Below are 21,775 nucleotides of genomic sequence, written 5' to 3' on the forward strand. Positions count from 1 at the left end.
CATTGGCAGAGGAAGCTCTCAGTTAAAAACTGTGGAAGTGCTCATAGCACACTAAGCTGAGAAGCAGGCTTTGTCCCAATGAGGACGTTATGCCAAGAAGAGAGAGAGAGAGAGGTTGTACGGTCATTTATGAAACTTTTCTTCTAAGACCACAAAACGATTAGTTGCTTGTGGAAAAAGTTATTGATTTATTACCGATTCGTAATCCAACGAGCGGCTTTTTGTTTTGTTTTATCAGCAGCACTGCTGCTGCCGTTATGTTGCATGGGGTGGCGGGAGGCATCACCACCCCCAGAAACAGCAGCAGCCATGGCAGCAGCTACAGTGCTGCTAATAAAACAAAATAAAAAGCAGTTCGTTGGATTACGAATCGGTAATAAATAAAATCAATAACTTTTTCCACAAGCAACTGTAACCGTAGGTTCCAAGTTTTTAGACTTTCGGCTCCTCCTCAAATATCCTTCGCCTTTGAACCCCACCTGCCAGTGGGCACCTAATGCCTTGTCCAAATATAAAAACAAAATAAAATGCCAAAACTGACAGCCTCACTGGTGGCGTAATCCTAGCTGTCAAAACTGAGCCAAGTTGTTATAATAACACACGTTACTGGGCCGTGTCGTTTATTTGCAGCGGTTTGAGCTACCAGTCTATAAAAAATAGTCTCTATAGAAATTGTCGGCCTAATTAGATCCCTGCGAGGAAGGGTTGCCAACTATTGCAACCCGAGTTGTCAAACTTCGTAAAAGTTATCAAACTTCGGATATTCTCTGCGATTTAGCCTTAAACGTTAATCATCAAGGAATTATCAATTTCATTCCGTCCGTGACTATCCCCGATAGTTGAAGTGCGCGTCGGGTAGTTAAAAGTAAAGTGTTTGTTTTAAAAGTATAAGGTGTATATAGTTAATATGTGGTTTTTTCTTTATAGATCTTAAAGCTAGTTAAAACTTAAAACTAGTTAAAACTTAGAAGGCTAATAGTACGGTTTTGTAAATTAGTACGATTTGTAGTACGGTTAGTAAGAAAATGTGGTTTAAAAGAAGAAAGGTGAATAATGCGCTTTTGTTAAACAGGTTACTTCAATAGAACCATTCAACTAGAGGTTAATTCGCCCTTAACAAAAGGAATTCTCAAGAAAAGGTAGGACTGTGAAAGAATTTGTGAAGTGGTGCAGGAAGAGAGACGGTGACATTTAGGTGTACTAATCCCGGAAATAGGTCCACTTCTGGGCCTTTTCTTTTCTACCTTCGGTGTAAAACCCGGAGGGCTCTATTTCGTGTTCTCGCAGGACCGTCCACGTACATCAGGTCGCTTTACGTTGGTTCGTCGGTCACGACCCACGCTAAGCCGTCGCCATCTTGAAAGCCACGGACAAAAGGAATCCAACAATAGCCTATTCACTGTGACGCCGGGTGGAACAATAGACCGTCCCCGGCTACGCCATTTTGGGGATTGGTTGCCCACCTACCCTACTGGAGTCAAGAAGCTCGCCGTAGTGTCCCATCGCACCCCGGCGGTCACCTCGAATTGCAGATTGCCCTGCCAACCCCGAAGAAAGTGGCCCGCTGTCGACCGAGTAAAGGTCATACGGGTGAAGGACCGTTAGAAGCCCCCCACAATACCGGCCGAGGGCCCTCCGATGCATGCATGCCACCGTGAACCACCAAGCTAGCCACCGATCCGCACCACTGCTGTCTACGCCACCACCGTCTGCACCACCGCTGTCCACGCCACCACCGTCTGCACCACCGCCGTCCACCGTTCCGATGTAAAAGCGCAAGTACACCTTATTACTAATGTCACCTTTCTCTCATTAGGGTCCCAGTATGGGCCGAATAAATGTAGATGTAAGATTGTAAAATTGGTGGTTGATTTCTACTAGAAAACCCCGCATTTAACATATATACGCCCTTTTGGAATATTGATCGTTTCCCGTGCCCAAAAAGGGGGCTTTCATACCTCGATCTGGGTAGTCCGCTGGTTGAAATACGATTTTACCTTGTTTTGGTTAACTTTGATCGCATAACGTTGTTGGTTTCCTCCCCCTCATACGGATTTGACAGCTGACCACTAAAATCCTGCTCCTGCTAAAGGTGAGTGACCAGTCGTGCTTATGTAACGGTGCTATTAGAAATAAGCGACCCCGTGCTCGAATACTTCCCACCCACTATTTTCCCACTGAGCAGCCGAGGGGCTACACAACCAATCGTTTTGCGGACTTCGAAAGAAAGTTTCATAAATGATTTTTCTGCAAGAAGCGTTGATCGATTTGAATTAAGGAGACAAAGGGCGACCTCTGGGTTTTTTTGTTTGAAAGTTTTCCCATAGTAAATCCTATGCAAACTTTGAACCGCTTGCGCTAAATTATAGTTACACCGATTGCGCTGAAATTTTGTACAGTTAATATGGGACCTAGATGGGATCTAAAAAGTCGACTGGAGCGAGGATTTATTTTTCCATACAAGCGTGTCCCATACTAATAGACATACATAAAATGGAACACTTGTTTCGCAATTATGCCACTATGTGGCGTTAGTGAACATGCAAATTTTAAATATCTCATAGCTCAGAATCCTGATAACTTAGATAGTTGGTATCTTCAACAAAGTTGATCAGTATGACATAAACATACATAAAATGGGACACTTGATTCGCAATTCTGCCACTAGGCGGCGCTAGTGAACATGCAAATTTTAGAAATCTCATAGCTCAGAATCCTGATAACTTTTGGATAACTTAGAAAGTTGGTGTCGTCAACAAAGTTGATCAGTATGACATATAGACTTACATAAATTGGAACACTTGATTCGCAATTATGCCACTAGGCGGCGCTAGTGAACATGCAAATTTTAGAAATCCCATAGCTCAGAATCCTGATAACCTAGAAAGTTGGTGTCTTCGGCAAAGTTGATCAGTAGGGCATAGACTTACATAAAATTGAACGCTTGATTCGCAATTCTGCCACTAGGCGGCGCTAGTGAACATGCAAATTTTAGAAATCTCATACCTCAGAATCCTGATAACTTAGAAAGTTGGTGTCGTCAACAAAGTTGATCAGTATGACATATACATAGATAAATTGGAACACTTGATTCGCAATTATGCCACTAGGCGGCGCTAGTGAACATTCAAATTTGAATATCTCATAACTAAGAATCCTGATAACTTAGAAAGTTGGTGTCTTCGACAAAGTTAGTCAGCATGACATAAACATACATAAAATGGAACACTTGAGTTGCAAAATTCCAAGATTCTTCCGTGGATTCAATCCGCAGCTGCGGGTGGATTGTTTTGCATCGTTCATCGAAAATGATGGATAAGGACGGTCCCCAGTATTTCAGAAATGTTCATGACCGACAACGGCTGCTAATCGATTCGAAGTGAATCATGGTCAGTTATTTAATTTTCATTTGGAAAGAAAAGAAAATGAGAAGTTTTTGTAAAGAATTTCAAAATGTCAATCTTATTGATTCAAAACAACTCGATCAGTCACGAGCACAACTGACTGCGATCATTTGCTAGGAAAATTTCCCACTGATCACCTTCGAATTTTCCGGGATTCAAAGTTTTTCTTGCAACGTGTAATGCCATGTCGCGTGTTCATATTCTTATTTGTAGTTTGACAAGTTTATCATCGGATTGCTTTTGATTTATTTATCACTTTGCATAAGAATTTTTTTTCTATGAAGCCTGAATCTCAATTGACTAGCGGATACATCTAGAATCATCTAGGTAGTTCGCGTTTGAATTCTTGATCAACTTTGCCGAAGACATAAGATTGACGAGCACCACCTAGCGAAAAAACATAAATAGAGACAACTAGTGTATCATCGGTTGCTCAAGACGAAATTCATCTCTGTAGTCTGATTCTCGATGTGCAGAATTTTGGAAATACTGAGACTGACTAGCGGCACCTAACAAGTTAACCTAGATACAACTAGATCATCATCGGATAGCCATTGATGTCCTGAACAGCTTTGCCGAAGAGATTTTTTTTTCTATATGGTGTGAATCTTGAGATGCTTATTTTAGAATTAGACTCACTAGTTCCACCTAGCGGATGTATGTAGAATCAATTAGTTCATCACTAGATGGCCCTTGATGTTCTGAAATTACTTGCCGAGGAGGACTGATTTCCGAGAAACATAACATTAGAATTTTTAAGGGGCGATTTCTTCACCCAGACTTAAACGTTAAACCAGGTTTACCTGTATGGGTAAGCCTGGCTTACCGGTTAAGTCGAGGTGAAGAAATCGACCCTAACACTTACTAGCGTCACCTAATGGATCCATTAAGGATCAACTAGTTCATCATTAGCCTTTGATATATTTATCTAAGCTGTTAGTACACAGGGTCAAATATTTGTCCAAAGAGAAAGCAATGCTCAAACATATTGTTTGACTCGATCGAATTTCCATTGGTGTTAAACAGATGTTGTTTCTTGAGTTCTTTCCTTATCAAATATTTGACCCTGTGTACTTCAGACCTTATTCTCGACATATAGAAGCGTCAAGTCTCAAGTGTCTAATAGGTACCTACTCATTTGCTCCATCTAGCGGATAAATTCAAAAGCAACTAATTTCTCATTGAATAGCTCTAGATGTCCTGATCAACATTACTGAAGACAAAATTTTATGTGGTCTGAGTCTTAGCGGTGATACACAAATTATCACGCAAAAATTGACCTTTTTCAAACCCCCTCCTCTATATGTCACACTTTTTGTATGAGATCTTTTATTTTTTTTTTGTATGAGTCGTCACGTTCTTTTTAACCAAGGTGTGACATAAACCTTCTTGGCATCGTCACCCCCATCGATTTTCACGTATTTTGCTTTCTAAAAAGCTGAGTACAAACTACGAGTTGTCACCACTCAATGGCTGGCTTTATTGTTAAACCTACAATGTTGCCCTACTGGCCTACTGGCCGCTTTAATGCTTGTAATGCATTTCCGATGTATTGCAAGCACTAATAATGACAAGAAAAATGGAAAAATTAATCGATTCTATCAATTTTCAGGATTCTTTCAATAAATGGCTATGTATGTTTAGACTAGACTAGACTAAATTTCCGTTACTTTTCTAAACGTTAAGCACAATGTGTAGCTGCAAATGGTTACACGCTATATTGTATATTGTATATTTATATTGAACAATAACTGCAAGAGTTCTACTTTATTCATTTCCACAACGAAACAATGATGATCTTCTATCTTGAAACAACTTTCTAGAAAAACAACTTTAAGTCTATTGACATGTGTAGAAAAAACGGATGATGATAAATGATCCTGTCAGTTAAGTCCTTATGACAGGACATCGTCAATTCATTACCCTGCTTGTACTCACATTATTATCTAAGAAGGCACTCGTGGAGCTATTTACGGCGAATCGTTGAGATAAGCCCTCAACCTACAATGCACCAACTTTTCTCTCTATGTTTTTCGACAACAAAAACAATCTGACGTCCGTTATCATTATCACTTTTTGCTGTATCAGATAAACATTTACCACAGACAAACCGCCCTAGTTTTTAGTCAAACAGACTAGAAGAGGTTCTTGTAGCCATCATAAAACCAAAGTAAAAGATATTAGGTTTTATGACGGCTTTCAAAACCTCTGCTAGACTATTTGGCCATCAACATGTTACTTGGGTTGTGTAGCTGAATAAACCTTCGTTTATCGCCTTGAGAACAAAAGAATGTTTGACCATGATGGCTTTTTAAGCTATCTGGTAGAAAAGTAACCAACGTTTACACGACGATTCACGACACTAGTGTTTGTGTGTCGGTATGTTACTACAGGCTTAACTACAAAGTTCTGTTCATATTTCCAAAATGCGTGATCTTTCCAAATCTTTCATCTGTTTGTCTCTGAATTCGCCATGCATGTGAGTCATGGGGCAACGCATAAACGCGTATCGCGTTGTTATTCTTATCATTACCACCTTGGTGGTATCTTTTTCATCTTTTTAGAGTAGGCTTATGCAGGAGCGTTTGTTACCTACTAATTTATTTTGATTAGGTTCGTTCCTAATTTGTCCATTCTAGGAGAGAAAGGGGTAAAATGAAACTGAGATGCGTGATGAGTAAAGTAGATATTAAATTTGAACCTGGGTTTGAACATACAAATTTCTTTATAGGAATTCAGGGTTGAATCTCCGATTAAAATGCTGCCAGCATATTTATGTTGCCAAGAAATGTATATTACAAGCTTTTGTACAAAAGGAACAGACATTTAAATCCGTTGTCTGAAATTTCCCATGCTTAAATCAAAATACCGCGCTTTAGTACTTTTACAGTTTTAGGTCATCAATTTCTATAATTTTCTATAAAACCTGATTGACAGTGGTAATAATAATTGATAATACTAATCCCACAGACAAACAGACGTAACACTTCGAACATTTTTCGATTCAAATCATAGTCACGGAAACATATTCGCCCAATGCTAAAAGGACTAAGTTTGGCCGACCACCAACTAGGTGGCGGTAGTGAGCAAACGTCAAACTCTAACAAAAACTATGCGAGCGCCACGGTTGGGCAGTTGGCCAACTATCAAATTTTGAAAAAGACCGTTAAATCGGTGTACGATGAGAATTATCAGAGTGTTACGTCTGTTTGTCTGTGCTAATCCTGTGCCCACCCCTGGGTGATAGTCATTACAAGCAGCAATAACAAATGTTTATTAGCACTTGTGCAAACCATCTGATATCTCTTGATGATGGTACTTCAATTGATATTGAAGTGAGTACTAAACAAAAGTGCTTACCATCATTGTATTCCCACATGCAATCAACAGGTTATTACAGCTATACATGTATAATTAAAACAAGTACCATGCTGCAATCCGAACAACAATTTGTCAATTTGTAGATGGATTAGTGTTTACTAAAGTACATATCTCGAGTATACCAAAGTGGCGTACCCTTGTTGTTTTGACAGTCTTCTGCTCGATTGCAACTTAAGCCTGGAACACATAGCGTCCGTTCCGACGAGGTTTGTGTTTTTTTTGACAGTTTTTCCATGGGAAATGTGTCAAACTACTGTCACGCACACGCAAACGTATGCATTGTGTGGGGCACTTAAGTTCTAGAGTGACCCGAAGGGAGAGTGGCGTCAATGTCAAAATTGGAACAGCGATCATCTGTCTAATCCATACAAATTCCTGTTCCAAACGAGCAGGAGACCTGTCGAAATTGGAACATTACACCACTCTCCCTTCCAATCACTCTAATAAGTTCTAGTTGGAACGTAGAGCCATTAAGACGAAGCAGAAGAATTAGTCACAGAAACATACCATCTGGTGTAAAGGTATAAAGGCTTACGAGCTGTGCCACAGTTTAACAGAAGGCCCTCGTTATTGCGAAACGTCAAACACATGGTCAAACACATAAAAAAGTCGAAGCGGACGCCTCTGGGTGTCAATTTTGAAACTAAGCGTGCTTAAAACCACAGACAAACAGACGTAACCCTTAGAGGAAATTCATCAAAAAATGTTGCCAGGTGTCTTTTTCATGAGCACACTGCCACCTGTTGGTAGAACCGCGCGAGACATTGTCGGCCATGGTGAATTTCGATTTGACATTTGCCCAACACGCACACTACTACACATATCGCCCGTAATTTTCGTTTGCATCATTCAGCAACGTGTACACTGGCAAACGTCAAAGCGATCGAATACTAGCGCCTCTGGTGGAACGATCGCGGAAATCAGATGAAATTTGAATTGATAGTTAAATGCATGTGCCAAGCCGTTTTGAAGAGTGTTACGTCTGTTTGTCTGTGTTAAAACTATCGATAAGAATCATAAAAATGTAGTAAAATGAAAAATCACTAGTGTTACTAGATCTTTGAACTAATTTTGTGATACCATAAATTTTGAAACAACAAGAAATTGATTCGGTTTTGGTGATAAATCACAACTGTTGTACAGTTCTTGATTGCTTGATGGATGAGTTCTAACGCCTTGGACAATATACACTTAAATTGAGGAACGAACAACAAGCAACGATCCACAAGATCGTCCAGCATCAGCAACCGTTCCAGTATGTAAATAAATTCACACAATGACTCCGCGTGTTGCATCCAATTTAAAACTCATCATATCAATTCAGCGCTGTTTTTGTTTTGCGCAATTAATGTTCAATTTTGAACGTCTGCTGGCAGACTTTTATTCGGTAAAGTCACATATCATCGATTTTCGAGTTTCAGGAGAGGCTCGAATTAGTGTCGTATTGATTTAGCGTCAACGCGAGCTTAACAAGGTTGGATTGACTTTAACCTTCAAATCGTATAAGAAATCGGCATTGCACGGAAGCACATTTGCACGGAAGCTCGAGTATTGTCAGCTAAAAATCGTTACCTCAGCTAGCTGTCGTCGCTAATAGGATTTATGGGATTAGGTTTCAAATCGTCAGTTCAGTAGTCGCCTCGCCAACCTACTGGCGGTTGACAACTATTCCGCTGATCCATCCATTATCCATTGTCCATACGCAAGTAAGTATATATGTATAAACTGCTGCATTTCCAAGCTTCGTCATCAGTTTTTCATGACATGATTTAGTTTACGTGTCTAATTACGGCCGCCGTGCCGTGCCGGCCGGCTCCAGCGAAGTGAACTTTATTGTACAGCTTGACGACAGTTTATTTTAATTCTATTAGGAGCTGTCAATTTATACCAGGTGATACTTCGTATGCCAGTCGTGTGACTTGAGCGGGAAAATATACTGCCTTCGTTGAAGTGCGGGTTTCTTGGGCGTAGGTACTTTGAAATTTTCAATGACTTTCTTCGTAAACCTGTTTGTTGGTTTCGTTTCTTATCTAAGTAAACTTAACCAAACACAATGAGCAGATGGCAAGGATTTATGCAAAACGGCTTATACTCAAACTCAACGATTAACAACCGAAATGCGCAAATGGATATCAAAGAATATTGTTTACCACATTGAAAAATTCTCGCTTTTTGTACTCAGCATTAACGTGGTGCTAGCGGTGCCGGGAGCTTAAAAGGACACTTGAAGCGACTTGCCGACGTTTCGGTCCCGTATATGGGACCTTTTTCAAGAGATAAGCATTCAGCTATCTCTCGTACACGGAGAGACGAAAGTACCCAAAAGTGAGTTCTTTCCACCCAACTTCGGGGTTGCGAGCGTCAATTTTGAGTTGATGCAATCGATGTTTTTGTTGGGTTGTTCCCGCTTGCTTCCATGTGAAAAATACCTAAATTTAAGTTTTTTCCACCCAACCGAAACTTTGACTAGGTTGTATTCACTCAAATTTGAGTACTGTGCTAGAAACTTAGTGTTGGCTTGACGCACGGAACTGCAAAAGTTGGGCTGTTTCTCTCTTCACTCTCTGACAACAACAGAAAGAGCGCATGAAAAGGGAGATGAAAAAGAACTCAAAATTGAGTTTAAAAGTACCTAATTTCGAGTTTTTTAGTTTCTCCGTGTAAGCTTACACAAATTACGTAACGCTATAGGGAGAGGGGGGGTAGTCCAGCTTAGCGTTACACTCAGAAATAAAAGTATACACGGAATTACTATTATTTATGCATTTTGTATCCGCATCTCTCTCACTCTCTTTCTGTTTTCATGCTATCTGGTGCTTCACCTGGGTTGACGAAACACTTCTCTTCAACCCAGGCTAAACGGAAGATAGCATGAAAACAGAAAGAGAGTGAGAGAGATGTGGATACAAAATGCATAAATAATAGTAATTCCTTGTATACTTTCATTTCTGAGTGTACACTCAGAAATAAAAGTATACACGGAATTACTATTATTTATGCATTTTGTATCCGCATCTCTCTCATTCTCTTTCTGTTTTCATGCTATCTGCCGTTTAGCCTGGGTTGAAGCGAAGTGATTTGTCAACCCAGACGAAGCAGCGGATAGCATGAAAACACAAAGAGAGTGAGAGAGATGCGGATACAAAATGCATAAATAATAGTAATTCCGTGTATACTTTTATTTCTGAGTGTACGATCCATACAAAAAGTGTTATGCTTTCATATAGTTTTCATGAGGTTAATGAATGCATTTGGATGGAGCTTTTTGTGTTTATGTAGGGTTTCGAACTACTTGGGCATCCGCGTCAATTTCTGGAGAGACGAACCAGCCAAGGGCTGAAAGTCTCTTAAATGAAGACGAATCAATCAATCAATTCCCGGCACCTCACAGCAAAACCAATCAAAATATCACTTGTCACCTTGCTTATCACATATTTTCCAAACGCACTTCCGAAGGTAATCATCTCCCTACGGGATCCACAGTCAATAAGCTACACCTTCACTCTGAAGTCGCAAAAAAAAACTCGAAACAACTGTGACAGTACACGTTCAATAAGTGCAACATGTTTACGTTTCAGTTACCGAATGGAAATCGCAATGCAGCTGTAGTGAATCTGAAAAACATCGCAACTCTGTTTACGTTACGTTTTTGACAGATAGCGGTGCGATAACTGCAAAATTGTTGCACTTAGTGGACTTGCAGTTAAACCGTTTGCACCGAGCGAACGTCTACTGTACATGTAGACGAGTGCACTTCAGCAGCACAAAGATGGGCGCCGAACATTGGCGTAGCTAGCTTTTTCTTTTTTCTTACTGACTCTCTTAAACAAACGCGAGAAAGAGCGGGATGCGAGGGGGGGGGCCTGTGCCCCCTCTTTCATCCTTCTCTTTCTCGTGTTTGTTTAGGAGAGTGAGCGAGAAAAAGAAAAAGCTCGGTGCGTACTAGTGAATTTAGTTTCGCTAAATCTGTCATTTAGCGCCTATTTCGCTTTTTTCCTACCCGTAACGTGAGTAGAGGACTCGAAGTTTTCGAGCGACGCGTGCTAAGGACGATCTTCGGCGGTGTGCAGGAAAACGGTGTGTGGCGGAGAAGGATGAACCACGAGTTCGCTGCACTTTACGGCGAACCCAGCATCCAGATGGTGGCCAAAGCCAAGGATACGGTAGGTAGGGCATGTTGCAAGAATGCCGGACAATAACCCTGCAAAGCTGATGTTTGCAACTAATCCGGGTGGCACAAGAAGGCGTGAAGCGCAGAGAGCACGATGGGCGGACCAGGTGGAGCGTGACCTGGCGAGCACTGGGCGCGACCGAGGATGGAGAGCGGCACCCACAAACCGAGTATTGTGGCGTACTATCACAGATAAACAGACGTAACACATAGAACAAATTTCATTAAAAAAAACATCGCCACGAAAACGTAATCGCCCAATGCTAAACGTACGTAGTGGGTGCCAAAGACGGTTTGGCTGGGCCGCCACTAGATGGCGGTAGTGAGCAAACGTCAAACAGGAGCAAAACCGATACCAGCGCCGCGAGTGGTCAATCGACCTACTACTGAATATTTGAATCAACCGTTAAAAAGGTGATCGATGGGAGGTGATTAGAGTGTGACGTCTGTTTCTCTGTGGTACTATTGTTGATTATGTCTTGTCTTAAATGTGATGTTGAACAAATAAATGTATGTATGTATGTAACGTGGGTAGATAACCTTGGAATGGTGCGTTACGGCGTAAGATCTACCCAGGGCCGGATTTAAGGGGGGGACCAGGGCCCCGGGCCCCCACTTTTTAAGGGCCCTCACAAAAAACTTTTTGCTTGCTAAACAGTAACAAAACAAAGAAAAGCTCATGGCATTTGTACCTCCGAGGGGCCTCCACATCCGCTCTGGCCCCCACAATCCTTAATCCGGGCCTGGATCTACCACAATAAATTTTGATTTTGCAATTGCTGCTGTAGGAACTTTCCAGGATCAAAATTTGATGTAGTTTTTTTGTTTTTCAGTGCTTCTGTTTGTGTGTTAAGTGTTTACTGATAATGAACATTTTGTTTCGTCGGTGAGCGTATCACAAATAGCTTATTCAATGAAAGATTCAATACCGTTTTCTATTTCAGACATTTGGTCACCAGCACTGCAGCGCCTAAAATAAAAAAAAATAAACCTGATGTATAATGCAGACAGCTGTCTCAACACAACCAAATAATATTTTGTGCACCTGAACGTTTATCAAACCCTTACACTAATAACACCCAAAATCCTGTGACACCTAGGCCTGAGAGATCGTAGAGTTGTCTGCATCTTTCATGAGTCTCCAAAACTAACCATCCTTACCCATTCCTGAGCAGTCGCAAGGACGTGGCCAGGACAGTTCTCGATCATTGGAGGATTGTGTCAGTCTGGTCAGAGATAAGTCCCGAATCTTTGTGCTTTGGTTCGGACGGGAAGGAGGCAACCCTCATTACAGCGGTCTATGACTGTACCACCTACGAATTTGTGCGACTCGCTTAAGGAGAAACGTCTTAAAATCCCGCTTGAACAGTACATCAGAACTTCAGACGCACAAATCTCAAGAAGCAAACTGCAAACAACAGTGTATTTTATTATTCTGTTCTTACTCACTTGTAATAAACTTAAAACACCTTAAAATAAGAAGCAGTTCAGGTGCCCTGGTTTTGTTTACGAAGAGATTTGTGCGCTCAAAATTGTGAGTGGGTGCCAAAGTCGGCTATTTTGGAATTCTAACAAGTCTGTCCTTAATTCTAATGCTAATGCATTTTTTTCATTTTTCCCTTGTCGGTTTCTTACTACAGCATGGTTTATGGTGTATTCTGCATGAAAGTTGTACACAAGAATTTCAATGAATGCTAATTAAAAAATAACACAGCAACGATTGTAAGTATACCTACTACCCGTCATAAGTATAGACTCACAAAAAGTATTGCAACAATATTGCATCATAATGACTCACCTCCATATCTCTAAAACCAGAACACCTACAAAAAGGCCGCCTTCAGAAAAGTTGTAGTTTTTGGGCTTCTGAATAACTTTGCTGAAGACAGCATCTTTGTAAGTCTTCAGGTTTTGGAGATATCGAGGTGAGTCAATGTTATGCAATATCGTTGCAATACTTTTTGTGAATCTATACTTATTAGACTGGGTAAACAAAGTCGATTTTTTGGAACAAAGCTTTTTCGCTTCCTTTTAGCGTCCAAAACAACTGTGCAAAATTTGGAAACGATTGGTTGCGTTCCCGTATTCTGCATTGAGATTGGAATTTATATGGAATTTAGTATGGGAAAACGTGATTTTTGTGCATTTTCCTCATAAATTGAAAATTTTCGTCTAAAACGATCTAACTAATGAAGTTGAAGCATAGCCCATAATATGCCGAAAAACTTTGCCGAAGACCGCAAAGTGATCCGACACATTTGAAAAAAGTTATTACGTTCAGATCGTCTGATGGTGCCAGTGTGTGGATTTTTATCGCGAACCACTGAATGGTCCATGCTCAGCAAGTGATACATTCGCGAATGTAACATTTCGTGAACCGACATGCTCGGGAACGCTCCTCGAAATGCTGTTTATTCTCTTGTCCGGTTCGATACGAGAGCACAATCAAGAGAGAAGATGCTCGATGACGCTAATGAAAGCGATGCATTCGGTAAGAATATTTTATTGTCATAATTCTTTTTTATTGTGACTACACAACCTGCAACGTCATGAATACAGTTAAATTAAATAGTATAGTTCACGTTTTTAAAGCGAAAACGCATTATATACTGATAAAAATAACGATTATTCACAGTTGTCCCAAGCAAACGATGAGAGATCATCGGCAAGTGTTACACTTAGCGATGCCCGCTCATCGCCGCAGCTTGTCTATATCGGAGTATCTTCTTCGTGTTCCTTCGTGAACCATGCGACTCAACGAGAGAACATACACCGCTTGGTAATTGAAACAGAACCAACAGAAGAGAAGAAAAACTGCCGAGTGGTTCACTGATCACTTTTTCGTCCAAACACTGGATGGTGCTTAACATTTAACACGTAAAGGAATAACATCAATAATAAAATCTCAATTTTTGCTTATGAGCGTCAGATCACTTAGCGGTCTTCGGCAAAGTTTTTCAGCATATTCTAGACTACACTTCAACGTAATTATGTAGTTACATGGATTAAGACAAAAAAAATCAACTTTTTTTTTTTTTTTGAAAGGTTCCTAGCGGCACGCCGACGGACGTAGAAACCTCTCCCATCACTGTACGCACAAGCGTCTCGCGTTTGCGCGGACAACGACAGTTCACTAGGCCTTTGGATAGGATAGAGTACGTAATCCTTCAGAAGCAGTTCACCAGCCGTGCACGGAACATGTCGTCCAGTAAGACACTGTTGCGTACTGACTCAGAAGGTTACGGTAGAAGGTGTGAAAGTTTCGGTTTTGTCATATGGTCAATTTTGTATTTGTTTTTTTTTTGTCATGTCAAGCTTTAAAGAATGTTATTGTTCATATTTATGCTGTGCCCTATAATTCAGTAATCTTTGGTGTGCCTATGATCTGTTAGATAGTCTATGTGTTTGTTATGTCCATTTTCGTTGATCCTCATTTTAGTATTGTTTTTATTATCTTTGAAAGTTGTCTTTCGTCCACATCCCTATCAGCACTATCAGCATCGGTCCAAATAAGTCTTTAATATGGATTTTAATATGAAACCTTTCATACACTCAGTCGAAAAATCTAATTTGTCATAAATAGTCTACGTTAGTCAAAGTCGAAGTAGTCAGTTTTTGTCGATTTCGTCTTGATCACACGTTAGCTTCGAATCTATAAGCAAGCACTGTTAAATGCTGCACTTCCCACTATTAGTTACTTAGTTATTTTAAATTGATATTGAAAATTATAGAGAAAATTGAATCACGAAAGCACATCAAATGTTGAGAACTATGTATTAGCAAATTGAATACGCGAGATACCACTAATTATTTCATATTTGAATTAAATTTGTATTTGTTAAAATTAACCGAATAGTGGGAAGCCCAGGAAACAGTTCAAAGTCTGCTGACTCGAAAAAGATTCCGAGACTCGTCACAAAACACAAAAAATTGCATTATGATTCACAACGACTCTCGAAACCTTCCCAGACTCAATAGACCAGAACTGTTTTCTGGGTATAGAAACTACTAGGCCCCAGCAGGTCCCTCCTGTTTATCGAGCATTTCTGATAAATCAGCCATACTCCATCTGTAGCAGCCGGTTCGCAATGAACCGTTGGAGGCGCATTAAAGTGTTAAAGGTGATATTTTCATTACAAGAATTACAATTAACATCCTTCACTTTACTACCGTCGAACCCTGTGATCTTGGCCAGGGATTAAGACAAAAAAAAATTCAACTTATGAGTATAATACAAAAAAAAAAATCGTTTTCCCATACTAAATTCCACAACCAATCGTTTCCAAGTTTTGCACAGTTGTTTTGGACGCTAATATAGACTGAAAAAGCTTTGTTCCGGGTTGATGCGATCAAAGTTTAATTTTCCCCATACAACGTTGACCCACTCTAATACTTATGACGGGTAGTGTATGTATATTTATTATGAGCACAGTTTGTTCAGCCAGTCACTTCAAGTAATGGCGTTCACTTATGAATTACAGTTTTTTTTATGTATAGATGGTTACGTTCTGCATAAACGAAAATTTATTCATCATTTTTGATGCCGACATATTCTTCATTCGCATTTCTGTAAAAAATATCTAAAAATAATTCGTTTCCACTAAGAATAACTCCTTTTCGCGACAACTGTAGAGACGCAGCGATATACTCGGCAACGGGGATGGCGCATCTAACATTCCTTCCCTGGATGGCCGTAAGGACGTGGGCGGTACATACATAGATGATGATAAGTCAAACATAGGCTCCATCTGTCAATTCTGTGTTCAATTTTGATTGTTCTAGTCAATCACGAAATAGCAACTCCGAATTGCACGATCACTTTCAAACATTCGTTTGAAATAGGTTCTATCTAGGCAGGGTTCGATATATTACTGAAAGCTTAATTTTACCCCCTGTACCTACTCTGACGTCGATCACTTGCAATCTCAATCATGATTCATGGATCTAAATGGCGTGGTAGATAAGGCATTGTGTATGCGTAATATACGGTGGAGCTCCGGTCAATTTCTTCGTTTCAATGATAAACTCAAATGTTTTTCTAATCTCGTTTTTATCTGCCTAATCTTCTAGGGAGATCATTATATCGCCCACTGTATGTTAGGAAGGTGAATCACCGCTGTGTGATTGCTGCCCTTTGTCCTGAATGTGTCACATGTTTTATTGAAATTCCGTGATTCGTAGTTTATGTTTCTCTTATACACGGCATCTATCATGTGACACTATTCACATCGTTCATACACATAACCAAAAGGTCCTGCTGGTTCTGTATAGACCAGGGGGATGACGAAGGGCCAGAATCATCTACCCAGCATTCAATTCAACATGGCGTTCAATGTTTTGTTTTGATTGCTTAATTCATGGAAAAAATGCGCTGAAAACATCGACGATGCTTCGCTGCTACATATAATATCGTGCAAAGTGATAAAGAAAGAGAAACAATCATCAAAAACAACGATTTCGTTTAAAATGTGTAATTTCTGAAATAAGCACTAGCAACACACGAGACACACACCCGAAAATCAGGAGCAAGTTAGGGTAAACCGACCAGAAAGTGGGTACCAAAACGCGCCGTACCAAAAATGATGATGGGTGGAGCGGCGATGTACCGAGTTTGACAGCCGTGTCACCCCACTGGTATAGACTGAACACATGAAACATTTCAATTAGGAACTTTAGCTGTACACCATTTAGATACAATGGATAACTATTCGAACATGAATTCACCATCACGAAACGGTATATCCATTAATTAAAGTGATTGATCAATTATTAATGACCAATGAGTTATTTCACTCACTGAATGTAGGCATCACTATTGCCTGAATAATTAATCGCACCTTTCCTACACTAACCTTGCACGTAACGTAATTCACAGAACTAACCAAACTCTGCTGCAGTTTGACATTGTCCGGCCAGAATGATCTTAGTGTCAGCTTCATCTTTGCGTCGCGCAACTGATCGGTGGTAAACTTTGGCGCACACACGATTTCCACACGCAGAACACACGAAACGTTTTCCCGCCGCGCACCAAAAACCGACTGATTGCGACTGACTAGGTAGGAAAGCCGGCCTCGTATACCTAGCTGATGATGATGGCGGCCGGCCCGAATGGAGGCAGGCTGCTACAATCACCTCAGAAATCAGAAACGTGTAACGTGAAACGATAAAATGATAAAAATAATCCTACCATGACGACAACGAAGCGTTTGTTTATTGCTTAAAAATGTCAACAAAAACTTTGCGCCTGGCGCGGACGAGACGGGTGAGCGTGCCAATTAGTGGATGATTCGGGAAATCGTCTTAGAATGAATTTTTAATGAACTTGTGATTGTTGTTACAATTCAATGAAGTTTCATTTGAAATAGTTTATTTTTGGTTTTTCTTTTCGTTCACACGTAATTCAAATTAAGAATAGTTTGCATTTTTGAATATTATCGATAATGCTGGTTTGAACTGTTTGATAAGATTAGATATTTGTGTATCAATACGCTGTTAGTGTATGTAATCTCTTTAAAATACCAGCATGAATCATAATCTTAGTTATAATAAATTCTGCTTATCTCTATTCAAATACAAGATTAAGGCAACTCATACTTTATCTGGGCATCAGACGTTATTTGCAGACTTCAAAATTTTACTTTTCAGTTTAGTAGGATTTTCATCCAATTCCCGTCCAATAATGACCGATTTTTTTGTCTTACACTTCGCGTAACGTCCCATGGCCTTTTTGGTATCAATTACTAAATAAACTTCCTATCATGTAAAAAATATTGTAAAAGAACTACAATTAACTTAAAATAATAGGATTGAATAACTTTGCCTCGAATTCTGTTTCCGTCTATGTCGGGCACAACTTGAACTCAATTCCCGGCACACCTTCTACGTGGCACTGTGGTACATAGGATGGTCAAAAATTATGATTTTTATTTGAAAAGTCGATCAAATTCTTCGCAATCTAAATCAAATCATGTGTTCAAAGTACTTTTGAGCAGAAAGTTTATAAATTGAGATCGACGTAGCTTTGGAATAACGACCAAAATATTTCAATTAATATTTTTGCCAGCCACTACAGCGCAACGAAGAAACTTTTCTCTGTGGTTGTGAATTACGATGTTTCGTAAGCAGAAAATCTACGCACACATTTGCTTGCAGCCTCCCTAGACGAAGACAACTTGTTGTTTACATTTTACCGACAGGAAAAAAATAATATTTTTTTTTTACTAATTGAACAGCTTTTGCTGCATGCTGCAGCAGTGAAATCCAACTTTGAAATGCCACAGAGCTTTTGTTGGGTGTGAATTGAAGGTTTGCTCAACAAGTGAAACTAGCGAACTCAAAACTCACTACCGTTCAAGTGAGGAACAATTTGGCTAGCTGCAAAACGAGAAAAAAATCCAATTTGTAAGTGGAGTGAATTTGTAACGTGAAATTTCATTTAATTATTCGATTTCCAGTCCGGCATTCCATAACCCACATCTTTTTACTTCCTTCTAATGAGGCATTGGCCAAGGTAAGTCGGAATCTTGGGGCAAGACACTGTGCTGGAGGGTACATTTTCCTTCACAGAGTTGCTCAGAATTTCTCCGGATTGCTCTCGTTTTGACTTGGGTGTTGCCTGATTTATCGCAAAATCAAAACAATATTACCCGATATCTCGCTTTTCTTGTAGTTTTAGGGGTGCTTTTCAACAAATTTCGTCGATCATTGGTGAAAAGAGTTACTCAGAATTTCTCAGAGTTACTCTCGTTTGCACAGTGTCTTGCCCCTAGGTCGGAATATCTGCAATGATTCGCTATTTTCCGTCTGATGTGACGGGAATTAGCGCATATGAGGAAGTAATTTTTTACCCTAGATTCGTGTTTTATCGAAACGAATCTAGGGTAAAAAATTACTTGTATGACCGTTGAGGTTGACTTCATACTTTAACTAAGTAAGGAAGTTTAAACAACCTTCAGCGTTATACTTTCCAGATAACATTTCCACTGCTGATCGGAGTTATCAATTGAACAAACACATTTAGGAAGCGGGGCCCGCATTCGTCACATGGTTCAAAAGTAACACAAAAATGTTTTCAACGCCAACACCAACAAAACCAATTATTTTGTTTCTGTCAATATTTGAACATGGATGTTTTGCTCACTGATAAGAAACGCATAATCGCGACCACACGCGAATTCTGAGCACCGCAATTTGATGGCATTCGAGTATACGCTGCAGTATCATATTATGTCGTTAAATTAGCTTAGACGAGCATTTAGCTCCGAAATTACAGTGTCGGTCAATACATTTATAACTTTTTTTTTAAATTATTCTTACAAAATAGTCAATATCAATAATCTCAAGCCATTTATTGACCAATTTGGCTAACATTTTGAAATAACTGTTTAAAAATTACATAATTTGAGAATTGTTTTTTGTGGAGATTTTTCTTCCTCGGAGTTGAAAGATAGAGCGAAGTTTATGAGAAACCTGAAAATTTAAAAGACTTATGCACAGCCCTAATAAACCAACACCATACGCGGACCGTAACGTAGACGGTTCAACAATACCACATACTGTTCGAATTGTATCCCGAATGGGTGGTTAAGCACTTCTTATGGTTATCGCTTATGCGGGAGGGTGGTGCTTTTCAAAAAAACTCATAATTTGTAAAAACAATGAATCAAAGTTAAAATCTTTCCATTTTCGAGATAATTTATTTTTTTTTACTTTACTTTCAAAATGCTAAAAGATTACATATAAATTTATCATGAGCGCTGGTAAAATTTCGTCTACATGAGTTCTTGAATGGATCAATTTTTGGCACGAAAAATTGAGAAAGTTGCAAATGTTTTATCCGATACTGTACATCACACGTTACACTGAGGGTCTCTATTAGTATGGTACTCGCTTGTATGGAAAAAATAAATCCTCGCTCCAGTCGACTTTTTAGATCCCATTTAGGTCCCATATGAACTGTACAAAATTTCAGCTCAATCGGTGAAACTATAATTTAGCGCAAGCGGTTCAAAGTTTTCATAGGATTTACTATGGGAAAAGTTACACTTTCAATCAAAAAATCCTAGAGGTCGCCCTTTGTCTCCTTAATTCAAATCGATCAACGTTTCTTGTAGAAAAATCATTTATGAAACTTTCCTTCAAAGACCGCAAAATGATTGGATGCTAGTAGAAAAAGTTATTGATTTATTACCGATTGGTGATCTAACGAATGGCTTTTTGTTTTGTTTTATCAGCAGCACTGCTGCTGCCGTTGTTGCATAGAATGGCGGGAGGCATCACCACCCCCAGAAACAGCAGCAGCCAATGCAGTTGCTACAGTGCTGCTAATAAAACAAAACAAAAAGCCGTTCGTTGAATCACTAATCGGTAATAAATCAATAACTTTTTCCACAAGCATCCAATCGTTTTTTGGTCTTCGAAGGAAAGTTTCACAAATGATTTTTCTACAAGAAACGTTGATCGATTTGAATTAAGGAGACAAAGGGCGACCTCTGGGATTTTTTGATTGAAAGTGTAACTTTTCCCATAGTAAATCCTACGAAAACTTTGAACCGCTTGCGCTAAATTATAGTTTCACCGATTGCGCTGAAATTTTGCACAGTTCATATGGGACCTAAATGGAATCAAAAAAGACGACTGGAGCGAGAATTTGATGTTTGTCCCATACTAGTCTCTATATCGTTAAGGTGTAACATCAAGCCCGCGTACAATTTCCAACAACACACGCCCGTGGTGGAAAATATTGACTCACAAGTATGATGAAGGTAGCTGCAAGCTGGAAAACATCAAGTTAACGGTTCATTAGCAAGCCGGTGATAATGTGGCATTCAATGTGTCTCATCCATCGTCGTCATCATCACATCACCGGCAGCCATGCCCTGCGCGTTCATGTTCAGACGGAGGTGTGAGATTACGTGACCCGTAGCGAGCGTCCCTACATGATTGCGAGCGCGAGTGGCAAACTACATTTCTATACACAGCCTAGATTCTTAAAATGGTTTCTATTTGCATTTCCTGAAGTATAGCGTTAGGGGAGGGTAGTCAAGAGTGATACACCAAGGGCAGGGAAACAAAGAAACGAAATTTAGAGTACAACGTCTCAAGTAGACAATTTACAGTTGTGTTAGAAGCTAGAGTTACACAAAGTTGTGGCATTATTTTATCAGTTCTGACCATGTCCTTGCAGTAACTGGAGATGTGAAATAATGCAGTTGAACTCTTATTTAAAACCCTTTAGAGCCAGAGGGGTCATATATGACCCCAACATAAAAACGGCTGTATAAATTCACACATTCGATAAAACAGAATACTGTCTTCCGCAAAGTTGTAGCAAATTGAGTCCTCTATTAAGGAAGATTAAGGGAATAGTTGTATTTGAGACTGCACTGACAACCTGAAACATCCTGAACATCAAAAAGTTTGGAGAAACGAAATAATTGACATACCAGTTGTTCTAAAACCAGAATTTCGATATGGATTACGTTCATCTGTGTTCATTTAGCCTTCGTCAAGAATATCAAAAGGTTTTTTTATATACTGGGATGTTCTAGGTCCTGCAGTAAAGTACTTCAAATCTACAATAATAATTCTATGTGTTTTTGCCATAAATAATAGAATTACTTAATCTACTGGAGTTCGTGAATCTCTTGAAACCTACAATGTAATTAATAGATGCTTTAGGGATAATCCAGGTCAACCAAACTACCTTGGAGTTCAGAGTATCAGGTCTACACTCGTAACATTAGCCATATCTGTTATACTGAGTAACGTTGCATAATCAACCGCGGTTACTGGACCAATCTGAAGTCTATTTGATATG

General features: G+C 39.6%; 1 protein-coding gene across 3 annotated transcripts in view; it reads right to left on the minus strand.

Moving 5' to 3' along the window:
- The window catches only part of LOC115253700 (phosphatidylcholine:ceramide cholinephosphotransferase 1), an 84,947-nt gene that overhangs the window by 19,549 nt on the left and 43,623 nt on the right, over positions 1 to 21,775 (minus strand). Inside the window, exon 1 of one of the 3 annotated variants that reach the window (XM_029852741.2) lies at positions 16,809 to 17,030. The exons of the other annotated variants lie outside the window; for them this stretch is intronic. Coding sequence (XP_029708601.1) covers positions 16,809 to 16,895 — 87 coding nt within the window. The 5' untranslated portion in view covers positions 16,896 to 17,030. Of the gene's footprint in view, positions 1 to 16,808; positions 17,031 to 21,775 lie in introns of those variants that run through there. 3 annotated transcript variants of the gene reach the window in all.

This window comes from Aedes albopictus, chromosome 2 (genome assembly GCF_035046485.1).
Source record: "Aedes albopictus strain Foshan chromosome 2, AalbF5, whole genome shotgun sequence".
In the NCBI taxonomy this organism is placed as follows: domain Eukaryota; kingdom Metazoa; phylum Arthropoda; class Insecta; order Diptera; family Culicidae; genus Aedes; species Aedes albopictus.